Below are 13,296 nucleotides of genomic sequence, written 5' to 3'. Positions count from 1 at the left end.
TAGCATTCTCTCGACAGAAAAGCCATGGTAATAGATAACAATACCGGGCGCTTTATGGGTCCCGACTTGACGCCAAAATATGACTCCAACGATGAAAGCGACCACGATGACGATGAATGCATCTACAAAGGCGACCAAACCATAGCACCTATTGGTTGCAAAGAACTTTTACCGCGCGTGACCCTTTTTGTGGTCATTGGGTTTATATCACTACTGTTTTCTGTAACCCTGGCCCATCAAGTACTGGAGATCAATCTACCCCAGACTTTGGACGATGTCAAAGCCATTGCTCGTCACCTCGAAACCATGGCAGCCTCTACTTGGCTGGATTATGCATCGATTCTCGGTGTTTTTGCCGTTATTTATTTATGGCAGCAAGCTTTTTCCATTCCGGGGTCTGTGCTTCTTAATCTTTTGGCAGGGCACTTGTACGGCATCCCTTTTGCCACCGTTTGGACCAGCGCTTTGACCGCAGCAGGGGCTACTCTAGCCTACGGATTGGCAATGCTTGTCGGTGAACCTTTTCTGGGCATGCCGTGGGTGGCCAAACGAGCGGCACCTTTCACACGCCAAATGGAACGACAGAAATCCAAGACGGACCTGTTTTGGTGGCTTCTTTTCGCTCGGTTATTCCCGTTTAGCCCATATTGGTTCATTAATTTGATATCTCCGCTTCTAGGAGTGCCTGTGGGGCCCTTTTTCTGGTCCACTTTCCTTGGTTCCATGCCCTACAATTTCATCTGTGCCCAAGCAGGAGCGGTTCTCGGTAGCTTAACGTCCACTTCCGATATTTTATCCTTCGGACTTTTGCTGAAACTCCTATTCGTTTCCTTTATTTCTCTCGTACCCATCATCTGGGGAAAATCCATTCAACGTTGGGTCCGAAGGATGCTGCAGTTACCACCAGTCGATGATGACGATATAGAAAAGGGCCTCTCTATGGAACTATCGCAAAACAGCGATTACCAGCGCGTCTCTCAGCATGATTAGACCTACCACCTTCTTCCGTTTCGTATTACCTCACGTTCTACTTAATGTAAAACGACTCCCTCATCATTTATTGATTTTCACACATACCTTTCATATTTAATGTTTTACCATTCTCTGACTTTCTTGTTCTTTTCATCTAAGTGTATATTTCCTTTACCCATATTCTTTGCCTGTACTTTGTAGATTTAATATATTTTTTTGGTCCAGAAATAAGACTCCGCCTTCCTTTGGACGGCCTTTTTTTTGTCCTTTCACGCCTTTGCAATTTTTTTTTTTTTTTTTTTTTTTTTTTTTTGAAGGAAATCTCCAACTCTGACTCCCAATCCCAAGTTGAACTAATCCAACGAACATCATGAGTGGAAACAGCGAAAAGAAGAGCAAGAAAGAAAAGTCCCCAAGCGTTGAATCAGATAAAGCAGTAGTCGAAAAGGTACCATATCACAGGATAGCAACAACATCTCGAAGTTTTGATCTGACGATGCATAATGATCAAGGAGAAGAAGGAAAAGAAGCAGAAGAAAGAAAAGAAGGACAAAAAGGAAAAGAAGGAAAAGAAAGAAAAGAAAGAGAAAAAGGATAAAAAAGAAAAGAAGGACAAGAAAGGCAAAGCACAACCAGAGGATGTGACAGCAGATCATAGTAAGTTTCATAGTTACCGATAGTTGGTAGGCAATGCACGTATTCATCGTTGGATAGACAAAAAGCGAAAACATGGAGACAACGATCACGTTGAAGAAGTACCAAAGAAAGACAAAAAATCAAAGCACACTGTCAAGGAGTCTACTGCTGTGAAGGAGGCACCAACTGCCTCTCATGCAGAGGTGAGTCACTCAATAATGAGATCATTTTTATACAAGAACACGTAGTGAACCTGCGCCATAATATTAGGAAAAGCCAGTGGAACAACGAGGCGGCTGGAATAATTGGGAAAAGGCGTCGTTTGGTGGGGATGAAGCACAAAAGAACAAATTTTTGCGTTTACTAGGCGCCAAGAAGGAGAGTAACAAGAGCACCGACGCGACTCCCGCACCTAAAAAGAAATCAGGAGGATTGTATGGAGGCCTCAAAAGTGCTATCGATGAAGATGAAAAAGAAAAAATCGCCAATGATCTTGAAAAGCAATTCCAGCATGGACTTCAGTTCAGAAAGCAGCAGCAAATGGGTCGTCGCGGTGGATTAGGATTCAGTCGATAGCTTCGAATTTGTTAACATTTTTACTTTCAATATACAAATGCATTGGTTTTTTTTATTAGGAAATGTCTGTAGTTTTGTCTACTTAAGCAGATCGAGCGAGTTCTATCAAATAACGAATCGGTCATTAGTCCCTCATTACTCACACACCAATCCTTATCACTCTTTTCTTTCAACCAATACATACTCTCAACATCCAACACAGCTTGGTTCAAGATATCTTGCTGGACCTTGGGATCCTTCAAATCTTGCTGGATCTTCTCGATCAAGTAGGTAGCCAACTGCTTCTGTTCACGTTCGCGGACGTTTCTTTCGTGACGAACCCAAGCGTCCAAGGTACCCTTGACTTCATGAGCCACAGCCACCTCTTGCTTCAACTTGAAAGCTTCGGCTTCCAATTGAGCAGTTTCACGCGAGAGCTCGAAGAGAGCCTGAGTGACTTCAACGAGATCCTTCATTTGACCAACATGTTCAATACGTTCCTGCACAGCGACCTTGTGGTCGTCACGGGCCTTGTTCAACACGGACTTAATGCGCTGTAAACCAAAAAATATAATCGCGTCAGTATGATCCCGCATGGTGATAGCCACCACAATGATATGTTATACGTTACATTGATGTGTTCGTTGGCCATGTTGCTGAAAGGTTCACGAAGGTACTTCAAGAAGAGAACAATAAGACCGGTGGTGGAGAACAAAACGAGAGATTCTTCGTTCAAAATGTAGATCTCCTTGGCAATGGCGACGGATGCCAAACCACCAGCGGCAGTCACATAGCCAGCCTTGGCAGCCATGGAGTTGCCGGGAAGCATGTCGATAATGCTGGAGCTCTGCTTAGGTTCGGCTACAAGGAAAGAATTAGTTTATCTTGTCGCATAGTCTGAAGAAAATCATTCAAATTACTTACATTCGGAGGGAGTCGAGTACGAACGCAAACTGTAAATAATACCAATGTAAGCACGAAAATCTCGGTGGAAACTTGCATCCATTCACTTACGCAGCAGTGCTAACGGCCGTTTGGCGAGTAGCAAGAGTCAAAGTAGGGCGAAGAGCGGCAGCTGTAAATTATAATAAAAGTTTGTTGAATATGGGCGTGTTCCGCAAATGGGCGGGCATGAGCGATTTTCTAACAATTCTACCTGCAGCGCCTTTGGTCAACAAACGGAAAGCCATTGCAGCTAAAAAAAAGAATGTTAGGATTATAGACTAGTCATAATTGTTGATAAAGCGGCTAGTCGATACGGTACCAAAAACAAGGAACAGCAAACAACACAATAGCCTGTCAGGGGTTGAGTTGACCCCACCAACGCTACAGCAGCAGCGCCCGAACTGTCGAAATTACGTCATCAAAATACCAAATTGGCAGTCACAATTCTCCTGCCAGGTATGGCGCACAAAAAAAAAAAAAAAAAGAAATGACTCGACGAAGAAGCTGGGTTGGTGACATTTTGACCAGAGCTATTTGGACGATCTGGATAGGTCCTATACTTACGGCAGCCTTCAATGTCTTAATCGTAATTCAAAAGAAAGAGTATACAATAGTTATTGTCCCAACAGAGCATGATCCGCTGTCTAAGGCACAAACACTTCCTTCAAAACTGCATCAAATACATAAAAGAACATTGCTCTTATTTATTACAGAATTATCAATCCAACAGGGAAACGAAGAAACATACTGAGTGGATTACTCTCTTTGATTGATATTTCTCAAGCCAAAGCTGACTATTACACACAGTTTTCTGGACAAAGGTCCCAATTGCAAATATCCATCAAGCAACCCAGCAGTTGTTTCTGACGAACGTCGGCTTCTGAAACGCCTTTAACATTGGCCAAGTTATTTTGAGTCAGCAACTTGCCCTGAAGTATCATATCATGAATGCAATTTGTTACCAATTTCGGTATTGGAAGCTTTTTCATTGACTTCCTTGACAATAGGTGAACTCATCACGGCGGAAGCAGCAAAGACTAGAAAGATGACTAGTGTGAAAGATTTCATGGTAAACTCGAAAGATGTTGTTGGACCATTCGTAGTAAAGACTTCATTTTATACCATTTTTCTATTAGTCGTAAAATCTCTCATAGACTCGGCAAAAATTGATTCATGATCAATAATGTGCAAGGGAACTCTTTTTTAAGCACGCTTAATGCGAAAAAGCCGGCATGAAACGGATTCTTCCATGCGGCACTGAATACGGCAATTTTGATCTAATGATGAAATCGAGCCTGCATATCACATGTTCGGCTCTGGTCGATGTTTGTCCCCATAATAGGTAGCATTAAAAGCTTTCAGAAACTGGCGTTCAATATGACATTCTTTTTTGCCGAATTTCTACATGCCTTGGTAAGGCTAATCATCAAGGAGCAGGCAAAACTAAAAACAGATGATGATAAAGGCTACGAAGAAGGGGGGTTTTTTTGGGGGGGGAGTTGTTGCGCAGTTGGGAAAAGTATGGTTCGTATACACAAAAGAATCTTCGTTCGTGATTTCATTGTTTGTTAAAGCAGCACACTTAGCAAATGATAGCCGGCAGCTGATAGAATTTTCACTTCTGTTTTATTGATATCCTCCATACTAAAGAATCATGGGTTAAAGAATATTTACCTCATCACACCATCGTTGTTTTCTATCGAATAAACTTATACTTTTTGTCGTACAGAAACATTAACTGGGGAATGATTGATCAAGAAGAAGCAAACGATAGTCTATCATACAGGCTGAAGATTTAATTATATTCGCTGAGTCCTTGCCATGTTAAACGACATAATCACAAAGAGGCGACAAACACAGCACACCACACCAATCGCTCTGAATTGACGAGATTCCACTTTTGTAATGCTCATGACATAGGATAAACCGTTTCAGCCATCAATAAGTCTAGCTTGTCTAATGCATCTTTTTTCTTTGTCCTTTGGTTTTCTCTCTTATTTGAATGACTTTAAATTTACTTTTAACTTAACTTCATTCCCTCGCTTCCTATTTTTAAATTCAATCAATTAAATTGTACGGCATCTTTGTTTTGTGAAGGTCTTGATAAGTAAATGCATTTTAATCGCAAACATACGCGATCTGCATAAAATTCGATAACGCGTTATGTCCTTATCAGGAGTTGATCCACCTATCGAGTGAGTGATCTACGTACTTTTTTTATTTGTTTATATTTGAGCAATGATAAAATGTTATTTATCGATAAGAACCAAATGACATGAGAAATAAAAATGAAGAGAAAAAATCGTCGAATCATTGATTTCGACGTAGAATAACTTTTTTGAACATCAATCGTACCAAAAATTTCGATAAAAACAGCTAGGACACTGTTCGCCACAAAACATATATACAGAGGAATCGGTTATCGAGAGCAGGTCAGTGTAGGACAGCTTATTCGGGTTTGATAAAACCACTCGCCGTAGGTGCCGGTAAATCGGATGGCTCCTGCTGCTTCTTCTTCTTCTTTTTCTTCTTGGCGCCATCTTCTGCAAACTTGTTTTTTCGTTTCCCTTCCGACATTTCGCGAATGGTGCTCATACGATCAAGCATCTCTTTATCATCCACAGCTGAAGCCTTCTCCTTTTCCTCCTCACGTTCCAATTGTTGCGCTTTCTCGACATCTTCTGCTGTAGCCTGGATGATAGTTTCGGTCAACATACAGCGTATTACCCGTAAAAACCTCACTGTTCATAGCTTACCTCGATGCTTTTGTTAAATTGTTGAAATGACTTTCTTCCTATATTTGCAGTATCGGAAAATGCAAGGTAACTCGGTTGATATTCTACCTGAAATGATCTATGCCAAATACACGTTCGGTTGGACAATCGGTCGTTGGATCCATGCTTCGACTAGGTCAAAAACTTACGCTTTTTGGGGTGCGTCCGATTCGTACTCCAGCACCCATTCCGCTTCAGAAATGATTCTTTTTCGCTCTTTCTCAATTTGTTCTTGCTTTTCTTTCTCCATGCCTCTTTGCATGAACTATGGTCAAGCATGTATATCAGCACTTAATCCAGCATGTCTCGTAATGTTGCCCAACTTTTTGTTTGTACTTCGTACCTTCATACCCATAAGACGACTAAACGTCGGCTTACGGCCCGTTGTATCTCCCATAGTGACAATGGCTGTAAGTTCTGATTCAACCAGTATGTGCCAGAAACAAAAAATTTATGGACAATCCGAGTTCAAAGCACGCACCTTAGTGTGACTTGTATTCTGCGCAGTGGCAGTGCCGGATTTTGGCCCCGCATTGACTACCCTGAGGTTTTTTGAAGTTCCCTCTTGGGGATCCAAAAAAAAGAAGAAATAATTACACTGAAAAGCTACAAGATGTGCGACATTGTTGCTACGAGTATTATCTGCGATGCTGGCTAATTGCTGCTGTATGAATGCCGCACATGTAATCTCTGTGTTTGTGATATTTTTATTGGCACGCAAAGACCCGTTGCCACAATCATTCAGTATATCTGATGTGAATAATAGTGTGATGGACCATTCTTGATGTTTGGCTTTATGCAGCTTTTTCTTCAATAAATTTTCTGCGGGAAACGCTTCGACGTCGGAAGTGTGTGGTGATGCATGTTTGCGTTCGATAAAAGTGATTATGGAAAGGCCTTCCGCAGCAAGACTTTATCTCATCAATTTCCACATTGATTGACTTAAAATGGTTAGTACAAGAAAGAGTAAAATGAAAATGGATGGATATGAGTCAGCTTATGAAAGAACACCTCATCGACTAGCATTCAATTGTTTCGCAGAAACAGAAAGGAACCTGAATCGGGATTTCAAAAACTGTGCGAATCGATGGTAAAAAACTTTAAATGTCATTTCTCGATGTTCGAAACGATTGATATCCCAGGGTTATGGTTTCCGCTGTTACTGTTCAATATACCAACCCCAGAGTACGGGTTGTCCGCAATGAAAAAGATAAGCAATTTTGCTTTGATGTCCGTATGACAGTGTTTGTCGATGAACAAAAGTACGATGCAGCCATCGAGATCGACGAGTAAGCATAGCACAATGTTCAGAATCAATACCAAGTAATGACCAGTGACTTATGATATTGATGTCTAATAGACGTGATCCTTTGTCTACACATTGGCTACTGACTTGTGATCGTCACGATGGTTCAACTGTAACCGAGGTGCCTGTTGGTACAGTTCGTTTATTTCCATTGCCACAAGGGGTAGGCAAGTTGGGTCGTTTGGCGGTAGTAAAAGAGGCCCGTGGGCTGGCGTTAGGGCGGTTGCTCGTGGAAACGGTGAAACAGCATGGACGTGAAACCGGATTGAAGGCGATTGTCCTGCATGCTCAAGTGGATAAGCGTGGCTTTTACGAGAAACTCGGGTTTACAGTTGATGCAGAGGATGAAGCCGGGTTTATGGAAGAAGGTACTCCCCATGTGCGCATGTGGAATCGATCTCTATAGAATTTCCCCAGCATTTAAGTCAATAGATGCAGTGCGCACTAGAAAACAATATTTAATCCCAATGTATCCCATAAATTTAGAAAAAAAAGTTTCTATGGACTAAAATGCAGAAGAAATCAACGTTGACTGGCCTTACAGCATTCCTGCACGGTCGTTCACTCCATGATTTCGGTGACATAGAGATAATAATAAAAAATTGGGACGCAGCGACAATAAATGCATCTCGACCGAGCACTTAAATGATTTTGACGTTGCTGATTTGGACAAAAAAGAAAGGAGCTCTCAAGAACAGTCACATGGACTCACTGCATTTCAGGCACTTTTTTTGTCCTCCGGCACCGCAGAGTAGCCTGTCACGCTCTTTCAATACCATGTCTTCATGGAGCTCTCCGCAGCGAAGCTCTCTACACAACGATTTGACGTCGCCTCTGCGATCGACTGTTGAACTCGAGGATCCGTTCAACACCAGTCCGAATCATTCATTTCGTGGTAGCGTGCACAACTCGCAGCTGTCTCCACGTAGCGATCGCACTCCGCCTACTCCTTACTATCGCGATGTATCTGCTTCACCCTACGGATCGCGAGCATACACCATTCCCTCACCTGTGTTTGGCGGTCCAAACTCTCCTTTCCATAATTCCGCTTTCAACATGGCTCGGCTGTTTGCCCGCTCACCGTTGGAATTGGACTGGCTGTCTCGACGTCGTAGCAATGCTCAGCATATGACCAGAACAAGAGGACACCGCGAATATCTGAATAATGTCGGGGAAACCAACGAGTCGGAGGGTTTTGGAATGGCACAGCAAAATGCGGAAATTCATGACATGATCAACCGGTTACGCGATGCTCGAGAAAGGGCAGTTGTTGATAAAATGATGACAGCAGTCATTTTTTATGCAGAAAAAGTGATGATCCTCACCAACGCCATCGACGACATTCATGCCTTGGCCGATGCCTATTATCGCACGCAACAATATGAACGTTGCTTGGATTTACTGAACAAAAAGAATATGATTTCACAAAGAGTAATGTGCCGATACTTGGCTGGCCTGTGTTCTGTAAGTTCAAATCAATCAGTCGTATTTTTTCCCTGGATGTATGCCTGTTCTAATACCAAGAAATTTCATCAGTATGCGTTGGGAAAGTGGGAGGATGTTCTGGATTATATCGCACCCGTGAATCCGTTCAGTAATGTCGGTAAGTTCATGCAACCCAAGTTGCGAAAGAGTTTCCATGAAATAATCCAATCTACTTTTTTAAATAGATCGCAATTCTGGATATAATGGTACCGTGGTATGCTTCATATCGAATTTCATTGTCTATACTTGTCACTGGAAAGTCACCTCCCCCTTTTAGCCCGAAGCATTGTTATGCACCCTCAGAGGACACGCTTATCTAAAGCTTAATAACATCCGCGAAGCAAAGAAGTGTTACAAAGAAGCTCTCAAACTCGACGTAAAATGCTATGACGTAAGTGATCTATTACCGACATCCTACTCCAATAACAGCTTCTCAACTCTGCATTGAATGGTGGTAGGCACTGGATGCCCTTGTGAAAAATAATCTACTGGAAACCTCCGAAGGTATGACGCGATCTTTATCACAGACAAGAGGAGGGAATAAAAGAAAAAAGACTGATGGACAATGCTAGAGTGGAATTATATAGAAACTTTACCATTTGAAACCCAATGCGGCGAGGACGCTGACCTGTTCCGAACGATGTATATGTTGAAATCTGGAAAGGTATGGTGTTGAAGCGCAGTTTTTTTTTATTTTTCGTCTGTCTAATTCGCGCCGGTATGTAGTTCAACCACTTTGACGAAGTGACCCATGCACAACACAAATTGGAGAATATATATCATCTTGGAGACAGTCTCGATGCTTTGCAGAGCAAGGCAGAAAGATTGTTGATGGAAAGCAAGTACGAAGAATGCCTCAAAATATGCGAAACGTGCGTTGAAAAATATTAGCTCAATGGAAGTAAATTACGCCTTGTTCTTGCTCATGTTGTTGTGTTTATAGGATCCGCGAACGGGATGCAATGTATATCAGTTATCTGACACCATACCTCACATGTCTTTACGAGCTGAAAATGAAGACGGAAATATACCAATTGGCTGAATACCTTGTTGATCGTTTGAATAATGAACCTGCGACATGGTATGCCGTCGGTATCTATTATATGTCTTGCCAGCGATATGCTGAAGCCAGGCATTACCTTCGGTAAGGATTCGGTTTCCTCCACCTTTTAGAAAGTAGATCATGGGTCTGAGCCTTCTTCTTTTTTTAATTTTTCTAGACAAGCAACGATAATGAATCCACATTATGAAGCCGCGTGGTTGTTGCAGGGTCATGCATTTGCTGCAGAATTCGATCATGAAGAAGCCATTGATGCCTACAAAAATTGTGCCACTCGCGTACCAGGATCTCATCTACCTTATATGTATATCGGCATGGAATATATGCACCAAAACAATATGGAAGCCGCACAGCAGAACCTCTTTCTGAGCTACCGAAAGTGTGGAGACGATCCCTTTGTATTAAACGAAATCGGGGTGTATTTTTATCGATGCGAAGAGTAAGTCAGAACATCATTGGGGACGAATTGCTGTTTTGTCCTTGCGTGAGCGGCAACCAACAGCGTTAGTATTGATGCTTGATTACTAGATATGGTCGCGCTTTACATTATCTACGATCCGCGCTTCAAGTAGCGAAAGATCGGCAAGGCATGTTTAGCCCTATTTGGGAGAGATTATGGCATAACATTGGTCATTGCTATCGACAACTAGGGTACGTCATTGACGTGCATCTCTACTACCGGTCTATGCCTAGAAACTAACAGATAATTTCTTATAAAATGGGCAGCGATTATGAACAAGCTCTGAAATGTTATGATTTGGCATTGAGCAAGAATCCAGCCAACTCTGATGCACGGACAGCCATAGGCATGATCTACCAATTGCAGCACAAATATAGTCAAGCGATTGCGCAGTACATGATGGTAGGCCCTTTTTTTTTAAAAAAAAAAAGAGAGATGATGGTACATTGTGCTAAAAACATACATGCAGGCATTCAAAAATACCAGCACCGAAGATATACTTGCAGAATTACACCATGATGCGCTGAATAGCAACCTGAATGTGACGACCCTGACGTCTTTATCGGAGGATGTGTTCAGTGCGACCGATGAAGAAAATATCTTTGAACAGAATGAGCCATCGCCAATGCAGAAATTCTCGAATCTTGTTGATGAAGAAATCAAAAAACTCAAATCAAAGGGATCGGATGATGAAGATGCAAAAAATGAAGCGTCCATATTGGAAGGACTACCGGACCGATCGGACGATCCGATATTGGAGGATACAGGCGACCTGGGACCCAGTGTCACCAAGAAATGGTTGTAAAAAAGCAAGTCTGCATATTTATTTGTAAATAAAGAAAAAAGCATCATTCATTTGTGTACGATATACTCAAATGAGATGCATCATGATAATGATGGTGGAAAAATGGGTAAACGAGGATCATGATAAGATGCAAGGGAAGTCGTTGGCGGATAATCATGATGATTTCCGAATGAGAAACAAAATAAAGGGGAGGGGGGAATAAAAAAAATGATGATCAAAGAGGGCAAGACCTACATCAACAAGTCGAAACCATCTGCTGTGCACCCGATCTATAATGTTTTGGTTCGCTTGGGGATCGTCAGGCAGTGAATGCCCAAGTAATTGCAGAAGCTGTTGATCACAAGCGAAGCCCAGCGAAGATAAGCAATCAGTGCAAATGCAAAGAATGCGCAAATATACTTGAATTCAGAAGCAGGTGTAAAGATAGGAGAGCTAATCAACGATAATCGCCAATAGAGAAAAAAGCAAATAGGTAAAAGTATAAGGTTAAACCGTCGTTCATTTTGGTCCGCACAGCCATCGTCCCCCATCCCTCGAGACCCTCTTGGATTCCCCACTTTCCTACGGGACTCCCTATCCATCCATGACTGCTTCCCTTTTTCTGTTTCCCTCTCTCTTTCTCCTTTGTTTTCATTCCAGCAAATGCATTACTTACATGTTAAAAACTCTCGGAAGGTTAGCAATCACTGCACCTGCCACCAACGGCACGAGTTGAATGGTGAATCTGGGAAATCTCGATTTGGTAAGGTGAGCCAAAATGATTTTTGATGCCATGCGACCAAACACAAAACCAGTTGTGATGGCAAACAAAGCATAATGATGATGCGAAAGAATGTAAGAGTAAGGTGAAGATACCCATGCAAACAATGCTGAGATATAAAGGGCAATGGGCATATTTTCGATGATCATCGTCTGCAAAAATGGCTTTTCATTCTTGCGGCATGCTTTGTACATTGCATAAAAACTAGCAGCAAAATAAACCGTGAGATGTCGTGATCCTTTTTTCTTTGCATATCCTTGTGATCATCACACGCCATGCAAGAGTCGGCACTTACCATACAGGGGCATGTGTAAAAAGAAACATGAGCACAAGCCAGCCTACCAAAGCGTTGGCGAGGGTGACATTGGCAAGGGCCGCCGGTACACGGACGTAATCACCGAGAGCATTTTGCCACAATCCAGGTCCATAAATGCCAGACAGTATAAAGACGAGACAGGAAATAATAACACCTTCCGTGGGAGCATTGACGTATCCAAGATACAAGATACCGGTATGATATTCCTCTGCCGTCGACAAGTAAAAGCCGAGCATGGCGAGACCATAGAGAACAACACTAGTCATCGAGTTACCCAGGCCGACCGCCGTTGCTTGAAGGATAGCTGCAAAGGAACAGTTGAGCGCATCGCAACCGTGATCGAATAATTCACCGAGAGGACTCGAGGTTCCTGTACGTCGAGCTTGTTTGCCGTCCACATTATCAAATGTGGAATACAACCACAACCCTGCTGCAAAACTGAAATAAATCCACCGAGGACCGTCCACCATATCGGGAGAATAAACCATCGCCACACCGACATTGAACATCATGAACATGAGACCTGTCAAGGTGATCAAATTGGGACTATTACGACGATCGGTCAAGGAAAAAAAAAGGATGTTCGGTTAGCCCTGACCCAACGGGTTCCTGAGGTTTAAAAAATATCCGACGAGATCAAGTAGAAAAACAACTTACGCCATCCACATGGGAAATAGTTCAATGACCCAATTCCAGTAGTGCTTCAGCACGTACTTGGTAGTCAGTGAACGATCAATCGCTGCATACTTGTACAACTTGAGATTGGCAAGTTGATCCTTGGTCAAGAACTCAGGATATAAATAAGAAGACCCTGTCATGGCAAACGGTTAAGGCAATGGACCGAATGGAAACTGATTTCTTGTTTTATGACAGATGTCGTTTCTGGAATGGTATATTTCGTAAGTCAAGACGAACGATCTGAAATCCAAAAACCGGTTGCGAGATCCGTAAGACAGAAAAAAGGAGACAGCAGGTTTGAGTTCAAGGGTTCGGTTTTTCGTTCTGGGTAACGCCGAACCGATCAAATGTTCGTTTGATTTTCAAAAAATCAGTCAAGTTTTTCAACGGCCGTAGTTTAATTATATAGTTTTTTATTTTTTTTGTGTGGGGCTATTGAAGATCGAAGCAGACATCAGCCATTGTCACACAGACCCCAAACTAATGTCTTTCACATGGATCTTCCCATTTCATCTCATCTCCAGAGAAACGTTACATCGATTGG

General features: G+C 42.3%; 8 protein-coding genes across 8 annotated transcripts; 4 read left to right on the top strand and 4 right to left on the bottom strand.

The window, feature by feature from the left end:
- Nucleotides 1-54: 54 nt before the first annotated feature.
- BYT42DRAFT_493690 (snare associated Golgi protein-domain-containing protein) lies at nucleotides 55-990 on the top strand (the record flags this gene model as incomplete). Its single annotated transcript, XM_051564241.1, has 1 exon — nucleotides 55-990. The coding sequence occupies one exon, from the start codon at nucleotides 55-57 to the stop codon at nucleotides 988-990; it is 936 nt and encodes a 311-aa protein (XP_051425490.1).
- A 287-nt stretch (nucleotides 991-1,277) lies between these two features.
- Nucleotides 1,278-2,224, top strand: BYT42DRAFT_563704 (small acidic protein family-domain-containing protein). Its single transcript, XM_051567630.1, has 3 exons — nucleotides 1,278-1,629; nucleotides 1,687-1,811; nucleotides 1,879-2,224. The coding sequence occupies exons 1-3, from the start codon at nucleotides 1,476-1,478 to the stop codon at nucleotides 2,182-2,184; spliced, it is 585 nt and encodes a 194-aa protein (XP_051425489.1). The 5' UTR covers nucleotides 1,278-1,475; the 3' UTR covers nucleotides 2,185-2,224.
- Nucleotides 2,225-3,474, bottom strand: BYT42DRAFT_563699 (uncharacterized protein). The gene is made up of 7 exons (XM_051567629.1): nucleotides 3,428-3,474; nucleotides 3,320-3,358; nucleotides 3,178-3,238; nucleotides 3,088-3,116; nucleotides 2,795-3,024; nucleotides 2,369-2,717; nucleotides 2,225-2,286 (listed from the first exon to the last, which is right to left on the bottom strand). Exons 2-7 carry the CDS (start codon nucleotides 3,351-3,353, stop codon nucleotides 2,267-2,269), a joined length of 723 nt encoding a protein of 240 aa, XP_051425488.1. The 5' UTR covers nucleotides 3,354-3,358; nucleotides 3,428-3,474; the 3' UTR covers nucleotides 2,225-2,266.
- Nucleotides 3,475-3,807: 333 nt separating this feature from the next.
- Nucleotides 3,808-4,193, bottom strand: BYT42DRAFT_643557 (uncharacterized protein). Its single transcript, XM_051572613.1, has 2 exons — nucleotides 4,071-4,193; nucleotides 3,808-3,997 (listed from the first exon to the last, which is right to left on the bottom strand). Exons 1-2 carry the CDS (start codon nucleotides 4,174-4,176, stop codon nucleotides 3,906-3,908), a joined length of 198 nt encoding a protein of 65 aa, XP_051425487.1. The 5' UTR covers nucleotides 4,177-4,193; the 3' UTR covers nucleotides 3,808-3,905.
- A 1,363-nt stretch (nucleotides 4,194-5,556) lies between these two features.
- BYT42DRAFT_612472 (uncharacterized protein) lies at nucleotides 5,557-6,279 on the bottom strand (the record flags this gene model as incomplete). Its single annotated transcript, XM_051571633.1, has 4 exons — nucleotides 5,557-5,799; nucleotides 5,865-5,961; nucleotides 6,032-6,147; nucleotides 6,226-6,279. 4 exons carry the CDS (start codon nucleotides 6,277-6,279, stop codon nucleotides 5,557-5,559), a joined length of 510 nt encoding a protein of 169 aa, XP_051425486.1.
- Nucleotides 6,280-7,028: 749 nt separating this feature from the next.
- On the top strand, nucleotides 7,029-7,594 carry BYT42DRAFT_612471 (acetyltransferase family; the record flags this gene model as incomplete). The annotated part of the gene is made up of 2 exons (XM_051571632.1): nucleotides 7,029-7,171; nucleotides 7,243-7,594. 2 exons carry the CDS (start codon nucleotides 7,029-7,031, stop codon nucleotides 7,592-7,594), a joined length of 495 nt encoding a protein of 164 aa, XP_051425485.1.
- Nucleotides 7,595-7,965: 371 nt separating this feature from the next.
- Nucleotides 7,966-10,998, top strand: BYT42DRAFT_612470 (uncharacterized protein; the record flags this gene model as incomplete). The annotated part of the gene is made up of 12 exons (XM_051571631.1): nucleotides 7,966-8,652; nucleotides 8,725-8,791; nucleotides 8,859-8,887; nucleotides 8,951-9,064; nucleotides 9,132-9,177; nucleotides 9,246-9,337; nucleotides 9,400-9,545; nucleotides 9,617-9,817; nucleotides 9,894-10,172; nucleotides 10,262-10,384; nucleotides 10,460-10,595; nucleotides 10,663-10,998. 12 exons carry the CDS (start codon nucleotides 7,966-7,968, stop codon nucleotides 10,996-10,998), a joined length of 2,256 nt encoding a protein of 751 aa, XP_051425484.1.
- BYT42DRAFT_563690 (CDP-alcohol phosphatidyltransferase-domain-containing protein) lies at nucleotides 10,987-13,287 on the bottom strand. Its single transcript, XM_051567628.1, has 4 exons — nucleotides 12,732-13,287; nucleotides 12,054-12,620; nucleotides 11,654-11,962; nucleotides 10,987-11,430 (listed from the first exon to the last, which is right to left on the bottom strand). The coding sequence occupies exons 1-4, from the start codon at nucleotides 12,890-12,892 to the stop codon at nucleotides 11,268-11,270; spliced, it is 1,200 nt and encodes a 399-aa protein (XP_051425483.1). The 5' UTR covers nucleotides 12,893-13,287; the 3' UTR covers nucleotides 10,987-11,267.
- Nucleotides 13,288-13,296: the final 9 nt, after the last annotated feature.

The sequence above is a fragment of the Radiomyces spectabilis genome (assembly GCF_025331425.1).
Source record: "Radiomyces spectabilis strain NRRL 2753 chromosome Unknown BYT42scaffold_4, whole genome shotgun sequence".
Taxonomy (NCBI): Eukaryota; Fungi; Mucoromycota; class Mucoromycetes; order Mucorales; family Radiomycetaceae; genus Radiomyces; species Radiomyces spectabilis.
Note: the sequence above shows the minus strand (reverse complement) of the source record. Positions and strands in the feature narration are given on the sequence as shown.

Bases quoted from the DNA above. Each gene is read 5' to 3' on its own strand.
- BYT42DRAFT_563704 (XM_051567630.1), top strand. From the start codon at position 1,476: ATGATCAAGGAGAAGAAGGAAAAGAAGCAGAAGAAAGAAAAGAAGGAC. The intron at 1,630-1,686 runs GTAAGTTTCATA...ATCGTTGGATAG, and splicing joins GGATGTGACAGCAGATCATA to ACAAAAAGCGAAAACATGGA. The intron at 1,812-1,878 runs GTGAGTCACTCA...CCATAATATTAG, and splicing joins CAACTGCCTCTCATGCAGAG to GAAAAGCCAGTGGAACAACG.
- BYT42DRAFT_563690 (XM_051567628.1), bottom strand. From the start codon at position 12,892: ATGACAGGGTCTTCTTATTTATATCCTGAGTTCTTGACCAAGGATCAA. The intron at 12,621-12,731 runs GTAAGTTGTTTT...TCGTCGTAATAG, and splicing joins CTATTTCCCATGTGGATGGC to TCCCAATTTGATCACCTTGA. The intron at 11,431-11,653 runs GTAAGTAATGCA...ATCGTTGATTAG, and splicing joins CTTCCGAGAGTTTTTAACAT to CTCTCCTATCTTTACACCTG.
- BYT42DRAFT_563699 (XM_051567629.1), bottom strand. From the start codon at position 3,353: ATGGCTTTCCGTTTGTTGACCAAAGGCGCTGCAG. The intron at 3,239-3,319 runs GTAGAATTGTTA...TATAATTTACAG, and splicing joins GTTGACCAAAGGCGCTGCAG to CTGCCGCTCTTCGCCCTACT. The intron at 2,718-2,794 runs GTAACGTATAAC...TTTGGTTTACAG, and splicing joins TGGCCAACGAACACATCAAT to CGCATTAAGTCCGTGTTGAA.
- BYT42DRAFT_643557 (XM_051572613.1), bottom strand. From the start codon at position 4,176: ATGAAATCTTTCACACTAGTCATCTTTCTAGTCTTTGCTGCTTCCGCC. The intron at 3,998-4,070 runs GTAACAAATTGC...CCAATGTTAAAG, and splicing joins AGCTTCCAATACCGAAATTG to GCGTTTCAGAAGCCGACGTT.